Source organism: Stegodyphus dumicola, chromosome X1 (genome assembly GCF_044657685.1).
Source record: "Stegodyphus dumicola isolate Sdum_Otavi_A_Nest chromosome X1, ASM4465768v1".
NCBI lineage: Eukaryota > Metazoa > Arthropoda > Arachnida > Araneae > Eresidae > Stegodyphus > Stegodyphus dumicola.
Genome location: NC_140780.1, coordinates 63,605,527 through 63,619,272, shown reverse-complemented (window position 1 = coordinate 63,619,272; position 13,746 = coordinate 63,605,527). Strand labels below are relative to the sequence as shown.

Sequence of the window (13,746 nt, the reverse complement as noted above, 5' to 3'; positions counted from 1 at the left end):
TTGCGTTTCTTTATCGTGTTACACTTTTTCATATTACATTAAAATATATACAGTACAAAGTCCGAAAACCAGACACGGTGGCACTTCTAGAATTGGGATTTTTCCGGAATTAGTTCATCAACTTAAATCTGGTAAGATGGCATGCAGAAATTATACAATTAAAAATATGAAATCTTAATTTATGAAATAAAGAATGATTATGATCTAAAGAGTATCAAAATTTACAAAAAAAAAAAAAAAAAAAAAAAAAAGGAGCTTAATATTTATTTGTTTATTTTATTAAACATTTCTTTAAATGTTTAAGTTGCTTCCACAAAAAATTCAAAAAGTTCCTTTTTCTTTTTTCTTATGCCATATACAGTTGACTTTCCAATGCCATACTCATCGCATAATTTTGAGATGGATATGCCTTTATCCATTTTTTGCAACAATTTCACTTTTTGTTTAATGGACATCAAAACATGATTTCGCTTTGTAGATTTTTTGGCAGCTCCAGAATTGGAAACTCTTTTTGACATAGTCGAAAGTTCAAGCTAAGTTTTTATAAAATAAGTCTGCAAAAAATAATAAGCTGGATCAAACTAAAAAATTAGGGAGCAGCGCAGTCCGCTACATTAACTGAAATGCCTTAGAATCAGTAAAGATAATTTTAGCCTAGCTTATTAGCATCCTTGATACATTATTGGCTGTGTATCACAAGATTGGCGACGAAAGCTAAGTTGTTTCGCTAAATTTTGTCTTGCTCCTATTGCGTACTGAATTAAGCCTGAATTGTATTAGTTTAGTTATTTACTGTACCTACGTTTATTTCTTGCACATGCTTAAAACTAATCTGAGTCCTGAATAAATAAACTCCCACATTTACTTAACGCTTTATCTAGGGCCGGCGCTAAATACCGCATCGTGCAGTCTCTACGGGTCCTAAATTCTGCTACAAAGCGCCTTCCTAAGTTCTTAATTTTCACTGCACCTAAGCTTTGTATTCCAGTGGTTTCCTTAAATCCGCTCAGTGCTTCCCCAAATTCCAAAAATTTCATCTTCCCTAAATTCTACCGTCCGATGCCGACACATTCTACCGCCGCTTCTGGGTGTATGGTGAATAACATATGAGTTATTCTTAATTAAAATAGCACTAAATGTAATCTTTTGGCCTAAGAGTTTCATTAACAAAATCTATTTTTAGCATATGAAAAGAAATTTTTATTGAATTTTCCTCGTCACATTTAAAAGTCTATAATCATCGCCAAGTGAAATGTTAAGCATAAACGGTTGCCATACTCCTGTTATTCAGTTCCTAATATAAAAAAAAAGTTTACACATCACTGCATGAGTTATTACTGGAGCTGTCATGTATTGATAAACATGCGGTGATGAAAGCAAAATATAATAAATAATGACTCGACTCGCCAGGTCGGCATCAGGGATATAAAATAGGTGAATGTTCCGGTAAGCCCCGCGAACAGCAGAACGTTTGAGATGTATGCCAAGCTGATACTCAGCTGCAGAGCCAAATTATTAATCTCTCAAATTTATGCATACATGATTGTTTTTCCATAACGAGGTATTTTACTTAATGCCTAAGTGAAATTAAGAATCGGAATTTTTAAGTGAAAATCACCACACGTTTTATTATGAAAGGAAAAAAATAAAATGCGCATGCGTACAGCATATCCCCCCTACCCCCCAAAAAAAATATTTGTGCCTTTGAGGTCCGGATTTTAGATCATTCTGGGTAACGGACATCCGGATTTCGGACTTTGTACCATATTTGAAAAAATATTGATTTTTAAAGTATGTTAAATAATTTTAGTATTCTTCCTTATATGATTTCATTACTACATGAAATAATATTTTATATAAATATTCAAATTTATATAAAGAATAATTTATATATATAAATGATTATCAATTTAATTAATAAATTTGTTTCATAATCAAGGGATTTTGATCAATGCTGATCAGTTGCTGGTGCATTTTTAGCTTTTTAACCGATCAGTGTTGATCAGTTGCTGGTGCATTTTTAAGTGGATCATTACTGCCCCCTTAAAATTTCACCACCTTCCAAAATTTTTATTCCAACCTTATTCGGGGTTTTTGTTCTGTCAATGAGTTAAGAAATTTATATTATTTCCCTTTGCCCAAGGAGGAGTAGCTTGATATCCGCATTTCTTTTGAGCTATTTATAATTATTTATTGTTCTATGTGTCATTATTGTTACAAAATGTTCAGCAGCGGTAAGATAACTTCCCTGGGTTAAGGGTTGCCAGAAAAAGGCAAGGCAGGGTTGCCAGATTGGGCATGAAATCACCCATTTGGCTACAAAATTGGCGATATGACATAGACGGGTGGAGAACATTCTGGAAACAAATTCTTACCAGTTGCCCCAGAATGGTCTTGAAAGCAGCTCAAAAGCTTGATATAAACCCTATCTGAATATCAGTTGATCGCGTGTCTATCAAGTTGATCGTCAGTCTAGTGTCGAGTTGGTCGATCACGAGGCTAGCGAGTGCATCATCGTAATTTACTTTTGAGATATGATTTCATTTCATTAATTTTTTTTTTTTTTAACTGATGCATTATATATCGCAGCATACGACAATGTCTTGCGACTATGAATTGTATGGCGATCGTCCTGTGAAATTTACTTAGTGTGCCGTTAAAGCTGATGCAGTGTTTATACATTATTTGAGTTTTTTGGTGCCATTTTTCTTGAGTGCGGTGATTACGCTGAAATGACAGGGAAATTATCACACACACAAACACATAAAGCATTTGCTAAGTTTATAATAACATTAAATTGTTCTGAAGATACACTTCATTTTGAAGTAGAATAAAAAATTTCAAAAAATATAACCATTGTGTACTTGATAATCAAATATGTTACCCATATTACTGTGAGTTTCATTGATGCAATCATAGTGAAACAACGTGTATATACATTGTGGGATTTAGTACTACACAATTGCTTTTTCACATATAGTTGTTACACATATAAAAAGGTGCATAACACTACTCTCTTTCTACTATTTTTCTACCCAAGTCGCTGTAAATGGTTTAGTTTTTTCTATATCACCCTACAGGTATTTAATACAGTACAAAGTCCGAAATCCAGACGTCCATTATCCGGAATGATCTAAAATCTCGGCCTCAAACCCACAAAAATTTTGTTTTTATATGCTTTACGTGCATTTTATTTTTCTTTCCATAATAAAATGTGAAGATTTTTACTTGTTTTCTGTGAACAAGTTTACTTGTGAAACTTGTGTAGTTGACTTGCTGATTCCAGGTTGCGCACATAGATTGACAGAGCAGTAGATATCTTGAAGGCATTAATTAACTAATTCGCTTTCACAATCGTAGCCACAATTTCGATGATAACACTTCTGTGAAGCACAGGCACACTTTGATGATGGGAAATGTCTGTTTTTTTTAAATTATATAACAGATGGCTGTACACTTCGTTTTTACTGACGCTAGCATTTTTGGACTTGCAGATAAGCAGACACATTTCTACTGGAATTCCAACGCACAGGACATGTGTCCTGTCGACTCAATTGTAATAAAAACAAATTCAGAAGTAACTGAAGAGCAAGAATTTTGATAGCGTAGAAGTGTTGATCCATAATGACTAGGAAATAGGAGGTGAAGGCAGATTAAATCTTCAGTTTTATTTTCAGCAACATGTTGCGACTACACACAAGTCGGCACATTAAATGTGACTGTTCCAAAAGTTTACATATTTCATAACTTTGTAGCAAGAAAGCAGCAGTGGACAGACTACAGTCCAGCTAAGGGAAAGCGTAGAAAGCAAGTGCATAATGTTCAGGATGAAATCGTAAGTCAAACTGAGTTAGTTTTGGTTCTCAAAGCATTTTGATTGGATAATTAATATTGCTGTAAAATTATTATTGGCTGGTTGAATTTTAGTTCCATTTACATCATCGTAATTACGTAAGACTCATATGACATAGAATAGTCTCGAAATGACGTAGTGCAGAGAGAGGTTACTATTTTTAGAATTGAGAAGGGAAATTTACTTTGCTAATTTAATTTTTTACATATTCTTTATTTTCTTACACACACACACACACACACACACACATATATATATATATGCAGAAAGAGAGAGGGGGGCTGTCTCTTTACATTGGTGACTGATTAGCACATTCGTTTGCTAAGTTCACTAGGGCAGCCACGATGAAAGTTCTTTAGGATATGTATTTTCATTAAGCAAATGAGCAATTTTTATACACAGCTTCTTGTGAGTTTTTGTGATATATATATACAGTACAAAGTCCGAAATTATATGGAATGATCTAAAATCCGGACTTCAAAACCACCAACAACGCTTTTCTCGTAGCATTCTTTAAGCATGCGCATTCAATTCTCCCCATCTGCACATAATAAAACATCTGGAGAGATCTGATTCTTAATTTCACTTTGACACTAAATAAAATACCCTGTTGTTGACACTAAATAAAATACCTTGAAGAAATAATCATTTTAGTATAAATTTGTACGATCAGTAATTTGGGTCCATTGCTGCATATCTGCTTAGCACACATCTCAAACCAAAATATTCCACATAGATACATCGTTGATCTGATGCCATCTTGGTAAATTATTATTTATTATACTTTCCTTTCATCACCACATGTTTATCAAAACATGACAGCTTGAGTAATGACTCATGCAGTGATGCCTAAACAATTTTTTTATGTTAGTAACTGAATAATATTAAATGTGTAATCATCGCCAAGCGTAATGCCAAACTTTTTTGTTGACATTACGCTTGACGATGATTACACATTTAATAAATGTGCTAAAATATGTTGACAAGGAAAAATTTACCAAAAATTTCTTTCTGTATGCTAAAAATAGATTTTGTTGATAGATACTCACAGACCCAAAGATTACATTTAGGGCTATTTGAATTAAGACTAACTGATTTGTTATTCACATAAACCCAGAACCAGCTCAGGGCTCATATCGCCGCACAGAGTCGCAGAATTTAGGACCACAGAGATTGCATCAAAGGTAAGATATCTAGCACTGGCCCTCAATAAAACTTAAGTATATGTGGGAATTTATTTAGAACTCTGATAAGTGTGCAAGAAATAGTAATAATAGATATTAAGTATAATATTTATTATTATTATTTCTTAATAGAAATTAAGTATAATAAAAAAACTAAACTAATACAATTCAGGCTTAATTGTCTCAGTGCGTGATAGAAACAAGATAAAATTTAATGGAGCAACTTGTCGTTAGGTGCCAAGCTCATGATACACAGCCAAATATGTATAGTGAAGGATAGCTAAATATGATGATGTTAGCCGCTAATTTTAAAGGCTTTCGGATATTGCAAAACAAAATTAAAATTTTCCAATTAACGGATTTTGTAAAGAAATGTGGAGAAGCAGTAATAAATGAAGATGATATAAAAGAAGTTTTTCATTGTGATGACAGTGCTTCTCAATCATCAATCAATTAATGAATGCCAAAATCTGTAGTATGGTTCTAGATCCAGAAAATAACACTACCGATAGTGAAAAAAGTGACAGAGAAGTTACTGAAAGCGGGAAAATTTCGATTGACAAGTTAGTCGGAATTTTCAAAACAGCAGTTACAGGACTTGAACAGTGGAACTTTGTAAATGAACAAGAATTTATATCTGCTTATATAATTAAAGAGAAAGTATTAGCACAAAAAACGAAGCAACGTAAACAACTTACATTGAAAGAAATGTTTAACAAGGTAAACAAATAAATATTAAGATTTTTTTGTAAATTTTGATACCCTTTAGATCATAAATACTTCATTATTTCATAAATCACGATTTCATATTTTTTAATTTTATAATCTCTAAATGCCATTTTACTAGATTTAAACTGATGATGTAATATCCGGAGGAATCCCAAATCCGGAATCGCCGAACACCCACGCACCATATTTCTTTGCATATTCTCCTTTTTTTTTTTTTTTTTTTTTTTTTACCAATTTTATTGTCTGAAAATTGAGAGAGGAAAATTATGCAAAGAATTTAATTTTTGAATAACATAGTTACAATAACAACATAACAAATGAAAAGTAGTGATGGATAAATTCCAGATAAATGTCACAATAATATTATTTCTTTAAAATAAATGTACGTTCCACTAAGAATACATAGTAATATTAACATTACAATATGTAATAAAATATTTTCATTTTTACTTCCCTGCGACTTGAATCTCGCATGTTTTTATTGTTGCCTCTCCTACTTTTAGGTTTCAAATCATCCATAAATAATTAGAGAAGGTAAATGTGCTGCACTTAGTGAAATACTAGATCACTGAATGTCAATTCTTGTTTGCTTCATTTTGATTGTTCAGTTTTTTTAAAATTAATGTAGCATTAAGTTGAAAAGTTAGAGAGGAGAGGGTTTTTTATAATCTTTGTTGGTGGTTTGCAATGATTTGTCTTTGTTAATAAGATGAAAGCATTCCTTATGTGGGCAAATTCATTTTAAAATTTTGAGGAGCTCTTAATGTATTGAGGAAGGGTAAAGTTACTTGAATATTTTTTTATATCTTCAAAACCTTAAGCAAACTAAGGTAAATTAGGGTTATATATGCCACAAATATGTGAATTTGTGCCATATATAACCCTAATGTATAGTTATCACCACTTTTTAACTTGATGTTACATGTGATGCATATGTGTGGTGTGTTGCAAGCAAGGTTATAAAATGCTTGGAAGTAATATTCTTGAAATTTAATTCTCCTCAGTTTAATTGAAAATTTATTTCAGTAATATTCAATTATATTTTCTACAGTGTTTTTCTCTGTAATTTTTGTTTCTAAAATTTTTTTTTTGTATCTGTATAGCTAAAATTTTAAAGTTCTTTCAGTTAAATTCTTTTTTTTTTTCATTTTTTAAGGTGCCTGATCCTTTACAGATATTTATAAAAACATAATAAAGAGTAGATAGCAAAAATAACAACACAAAAGAAAAAATTCAGATGTATTGTTTTTCTTTGTCTGAAATCTAAATGTTGGTACCTGCAAGAAATTTCTCATTTATGCTTTGCAGTTCAAACATATTGACAGCTAAATGTTAACTTTCCAAATTGGCTTTCATTGCAAATAATTCTAATATGTTGAATCTACCACTAATAACTTACTTCAACTAAAAATAAACAAATTTTGCTGTAACTTTCCCAATTTCCAGAAAACATTTTCGAACCGAGAATGTGAAAATAAATAACGATAATCCTCTTTCTTTTATTTGTTAAATTTTTTTCCAACGCATGCAGAAAAAATATATATGAATTTTATGTACACAGTTATAAACTTTTGACACTTGATGACATGTAAATTCTGATAAAGTTTGTCGCCTTGAAGAAAAATTATTAGCAATTATTTTCATTTCTCAGACTTATTAACTTTCCGCTTTACAAAACACTGTTGACTTATAAATGTGCTTCCAAACTATGCAATTATTCTTATTGCAAAAATTTGTAACTGACGTTTATCTTTTGACAAGTACAAGTAAAAGTTACCACTCTAGTCGGTCAAGGGTTTAGCACCAAACTCCATAAATTTCCTCCAAAGACCATGAATATTCAGTTATTTTTTTTAAAATACAATTCCAAAATGACTCCTAATTTTTACTTTTGTACTCCTAATTTGTACATAAAAACTCTTTTTCTTCCAATATGTATTGCTATTTTAATTCTATGTGCGCATTTTGAGATGCATGCTTATATACTTAAAAATATCAAGATTAATATTTTTGAACATATATTTGTAGTTGGGCCACTTATACGGTTTATCAAATTTGTATCTTCAATTCTTGAATAAGATTTATATCACACCGGTAAATTAATCAGCGCTGTCTGTCGATTTTCTGGTGCATTTATTCAAGTTCATTTTATCCGTAATAAAAATAATGTAAAATTAGACTACAAATTATTAAAATTAATACATCTTTCTTCAGATTCTTGTCATAATAATTGCTTAATATCTGTGTTTTTGAGATTTTTCTTTTGAAATAATAGGCAGGGATCTGAGATGTAGGAAATGTGCAAAATATTTTAATTCAAATGGTGTTTCCCATTATTGTGATTTAACTTTAAAAGTTTCAATACACACATATACATGTCCTTGTCAGTTTAAGTCAGCAAGAAATGCTAAATCATTCGACTGTGTATGATATAGCTCATCCAGTGATGGTTTTATTTAGTTGTGCTATGAATATTTTGATTTCATTTATTAAACCAAAAAGCTGTTTTAATACAGCTCCTTGATGTAACTTCCTGACCTCTTTATAATAAATAATTTCTCTGGTCTCACTTTCAAGCACTGCAACAAACTTGATGATTCAGAGCTTGTCCACTGACAAAGTTTACTGTTTTAGTTATTGATTCCATAACCTTATCCATCTGTAAACTTTTGGCACTGTATTTACAACAATTACATAACTAAAATGTATTTAAGGCCATATAAATTGCTTGGGGGACTGCAAATTTGAGACCATTAGCCTAGGGAAGCATTTGATGTCCTTAATAAGTCTGCTTGACTGGGGAAGGATTTTGCTTTTTCCTGACCATGAACTCCTGTGCCCCAAGGCAATTAAAAAGCTGGCTTAATCAAACATATTTTTATGAAGAATGACACCATATTGAATTCTTTAAATGTTGAACTTCTTCAGCATAAAAAATAAATTGCAAAATGCAAAAATCGTTGAGCTTGCAGTGAAAGTTGTCCAAACTTAAATTCTCAAATTTTTAAGTACGATTGTACTACATGTTTTTATTCTTATTCACTCAGGCAGTCAAATGTTTCTGGATAAGTCGGAACTAATTTTTAGCAGGAGCAGCTCTTTTGTCTGTGTGAGAGTTCATGAAACACAATCTTTGACTGTGCTATCTTGACGTTACAATTGTAATCTTTTAAAATTATGATTTAGTAAAATTTGCTTATTATCTGAATTTTCAGTATTTTCTTGTATACCTAATTGTAATTTTTTTTTGAAGATTTATATTTGTTTTTACATAGAAGTTGCTTGCATGAAAAATTGTAAATGATATTAAAATTTATCGTATCTGGAAACTATTTTTCTATTTTAGAAATTTTGTTTCCGTACCCCTTCCCCCCAAAAAGTATATAAAAATATGAAAGTATGTTGGAATATGATTTTTTAAAGGTTTTATTTATTATTTTAATTTTTAGAATTCTGAAAATGGCATCACCAGGTCCATCAGGTTTGACACCAAAGTCTCAAAGCACACATGGTCTAAAGCAGATTGATTTAGATCAAATATGGGGTGATTTGAAAGATGGCATTGAGCAGGTTTATATGAATAAACATCAGGATATGTCCAAGACCCGTTACATGGAATTATATACGTATCTTTCTTCATTTTATTGTTTAAAAGCATGTTTGTTATACAATCATAGCTTACTGCATTATTGTAACCTGTGAATTATATTTTTATTTTCTAAAAATTAAAAAAAAAAAAAAAAAAAAAAAAAAAAAAAAAAAAATATGTCTTTGTAGCATTCAGTACTAAATATATATAGTTGTGGTACAAAACAGGTTAAAGCTAACTCTATTCAATTCCATACTATTCTTTTTGTTGACTGTCCTCATAGAATTTTAGTATTTTGTCCAAATGGGGGGAAAAAATGAGAAATCTTCATGTTAGACAGACAATTTTTCAGAACATAGTTTTGGTACTCTTAGATTATCCACCCAGTGCTCTTTCAAAGTTGCCAGTTGTTGTGTACCAATTTTTTGTGAACCTCAGGCATGAATAACAGTAGCCATTAAAAAAAAAAAAAGGTGGTGTAAAACAACAACTGATTAATTAAAAATGCAAGAAACATCTGTAATAAAACATTTACTCCCCACCGCCACAATGGCTCTCTCATCTGCCATGTACACATCGGCCTGTTTTAACTTAAAAGAAAGTGTGGGAATTGCACAAATTTCGAAAAAGCTATTATCACTAAAAAACGTCCGAGACAGCACAAATTTGGAAAAAGCTACGCAGTAACTGAAGAACAGTTGATAAACCACTTTTCTGCTCTTCTTCCATGTACACATCAACCTTTTTAAATTAAAAAAAATATATAATTGCACAAATTCAGAAAAAGCTATTATCATTAAATAAGGATCAGAGAATTGCACAGATATGGAAAAAGCTATTACAACAGTCACCTAAGAACAGTTGATAAGCGGTTGCCACAGAGATGACCGTCAAATTTCCAAAGCCGAATTTTGCACTTGTGTAATGCACACACAAACATTTGTGGGTTGCTATATAAATACGTTATCGTAAAATTCTTATTTACCATCATTGTCAGTGATTTTTCTCAAGGTTGGGAGGTTAATCAAAGAGTACCTATATTTCTGTGCTTTCAGCAGGGAAATGATTAAAAACTATTGATGTTTGATCTTGATGTACTATCAAAAAATTAAAAATTCCCGTGAAAAAGTCCTCATTGTATTTCTTAAATTATATTTTGAGTTTATATGATTTTAAATGAATGAATATGAGAAACTTGAAATTCCAAAGTAATTTTGGTACTGCAGGCCTACTAAAAGTTCATGAAAAGGTATTCTTGAGGCAAAGTACTGTTACCAAAATAGTTATATTAACCCATGGATGTTGCCCAAAAGTGTTTATGTAGCAACCCAAATATTTGCATAGCTCATATCTGTTTTGGCCAGTGTATAGTGCTGAAGTTGTAATTCTGTTGATTTTGTTTTTAGAAAGAACATATTGCTATTTACATGGGGAGATCAACAGTGCAGAAAAGGATTTGAGAGTTTTTTTCTTTTATTACTGATGTTTCTTTGTAAAATTTGATTGATTGATTGCTGTTGTATGAAATTCTAACTGCTATGCCATTTTTCAAAATTCCTGCTGCTTCTTGTGCATTGGCTTGGCAAAAAATTAGTGTCTAATGAATTCACAAATGTTCTCTGAAGTTGGCAATGAGTTTGCGACCTTGGAGAGCAGTGGGGGTGCGGATAATTGAAAAATACCATAATTTTTACCTAAGGTTTACTGAAAGCTTCTAAGTAGTTCCAAGATACGAAGTGGGAAGATTAGGAAGCTAAAAATATTTATTATAATGTCATATGTCAGTAAATGATTTATTTTTTCAATCGAAATTTTGTTGTTTATCGAGTCATAATGTTGGATATTTTTAACCATTTATTAAAGGGACTGAGTATCACAAAATACATTATAAGGCCATTCTCACAACCATTCAATATAGACATATACAGGGTGCGGCAGTACAACGGGCGATTTTGAAACCCTGGAAATAGCAAGTTATATTAGGAATCAGAAAATGGGAGTGATGCCATCTGGACTACAAACCTTTGCCATTGACCCTGATATCTTTGTTCAGTCGAAATGGTGTCATGGACCGGTGAACAACATGCTTTTACTGTGAAGGTGTCTTAAAAAAACAAAGACAGCTGTGTGGCCTCGCAGCGTGTATTTCGTTTTCATTACAATCTTGCACATCATGCTCCAGTCTTGTTGGTGCATGTTATTAAATTGTGGGTACAAAACTTTGAGGAAATGGGTGATATGGTGAAAAAGAGGTGTGGAAGTGCAAAACGTGTATACACACCAGAGAATGTTGCAAGAGTGGAAGAAGCCTTCAGCCGTTCTGTATGCAAGCAGGCCCTGCAGCTTTGCATATCGGATCACAGTGTATGGCAAATATTGTACAAGAAACTGGAATACCCATACAAAATGTAGATATTGCAAAAACTGAATGTGGACGAACTTCCAAAGAGACTACGCTTTTGCCAGGAATTGTTGGAACTCATGAAGGACAACCCAGGCCTGTGTAACAGTCTGAACATCTACGATGAGGTCAATGTTATCTGTCAGGCTTTGTTAACAAGTAAAACTTTCGATACTGATCATGTGAAAATCCTGAAACGCTTCATAAAAAGCCACTTCACAGTCAGTGGTAGTGTATGGTAACTTATCATCATTTGGAATCATCGGGGCTGATTTTTTTTTAAGATGGATCATGGCAGTGCTGTTACTGTGAATACAGAACACATGCTCACATTTTGAACCATTGCCTAGTGCCACAGTGTGTTGATCTTCCTGTAACAGCAAACACATTCTTCCCTTGTGGATTTCTATTAACGTGCTACAGAACATCTTTCCTGGTCACATTTGCTAGCCTACAAGATCCCCTGATCTTTCACTGAAGGATCAAATTCGGGAGGAAGTTAAGCATATTCTAGTTCCAGTCCTGCAAGATGTGATGTCTAACTTTTGTAAAACACTTGGAATATGTGTGAAGGAAAATGGGAGCCACATACGTTATGTTATTTTCAAGTGATGGGCATTTTCTACTGTGACATGCCTGTGCAAGTTGTTCAGAAATATTCATCATAAATATGTTCAGAAATATTCATCATAAATTGCAAGTATTGTGAATTCATGTTGTATTTCTTTTATATCGCTGTGAATAAATTTGTATGACTGGTGGAGGTTTCAGAATCATCCATTTCACTACCGCACCGTGTATTTCTGATTACAAAATGTTTTAAGTTATGTAAATATTCAGGATTTTGCAATTTAAAAAAAATAAGATGTACTGTACTGTCCTGTTATCCCTATAGTTATATTTATGAAAAGTGTACATTTATTGCTTTAAAAAATAAAAAGTAAGTTTTGACTCCCATAAGACTAACTTGCTTAAATATGGGAATTAATCTGTTTTTACAATATTTACATTCTCTACATCATAGTATTTAAATACTGATCATTTGCATGTTCTATCAAGATGTTTTTGCATACCAATTTCATCACGATCACAAAAGTCCTTCTTGGTGCATCGATTTTTTTTGCAAAAGAGTGTATATTAAAAATGACTTTTGTTGAAATCTGACATGTTTAGTAAATATGCTTTGCAGATGACAATATCTGATCTTGAATATACACTTCATTATTAATTTATGACAGCTGTAAGAGCTACAAAGAATGCTTTCCCATGTTTACTGGATTAATTAAAAAGAAAACTGTTGCAGAATGGCTTTATGATTATTTTAGTTTGTGCAGTGAGAGATTCCATGTCTGAGTGAAGCAGTGCAACAGTTTTTAAAACAGATTCAACTTGTGTTGAACTGTGTATTTGCTTGACTTACCATCCTAAAATAAATACTGATTATACCAAAAGTGGGGTTTGGAATTGTTATATCCCAATGAGGCAAAACATTTAAGATGCAAGCTAGTGGAGTTACAAACCATATTGCATATATCCTTCTAAGGACTTCTATCTGAAGAGCAATTGCATATTAGTGGCCCAAGTATTTAACGTATTTGACGGCATATAAGATGCACCCTTATTTAGATGGCCACACACAAGGAAAAAAAGTTTCAATAGCGTGGTTTCTTTTAGTTCTCACATTTCATAAAAGCCAAATAAACAAATTATTGAATGCAATTACCTTCACGTTTAAGACGCAGGTAACTTTTTTGAGACCAAATTTAGGAAAAAAAGTGCGTCTTATATGCCGTCAAATATGGTAATAGAAAGTGAAGCATTTTAAGTGTGATTGAATTGATAGCTGTGCATCTTATATATTTTTCTTTATTATTTTGTTAAGAATGTGTATGTGTTCGTGTGCACAACATTCCTCACATATATCTCCCCTTTTTTAATGCAGAATCCACCAGTTATTAAAATCACTTCCATTCCAAACATATTTGAGTTT

At 32.1% G+C, this 13,746-nt stretch overlaps 1 protein-coding gene across 3 annotated transcripts in view; it reads left to right on the top strand.

Annotated features, from left to right (window-relative positions):
• Positions 1 to 13,746, top strand: part of Cul1 (cullin 1) — a 151,315-nt gene that overhangs the window by 28,841 nt on the left and 108,728 nt on the right. For all 3 annotated transcript variants that reach the window (XM_085808005.1, XM_085808003.1, XM_085808004.1), the window contains exon 2: positions 9,216 to 9,392. In XM_085808005.1, the coding sequence (XP_085664131.1) occupies positions 9,226 to 9,392 (167 nt within the window). In that variant the 5' untranslated portion in view covers positions 9,216 to 9,225. The remainder of the gene's footprint in view (positions 1 to 9,215; positions 9,393 to 13,746) is intronic.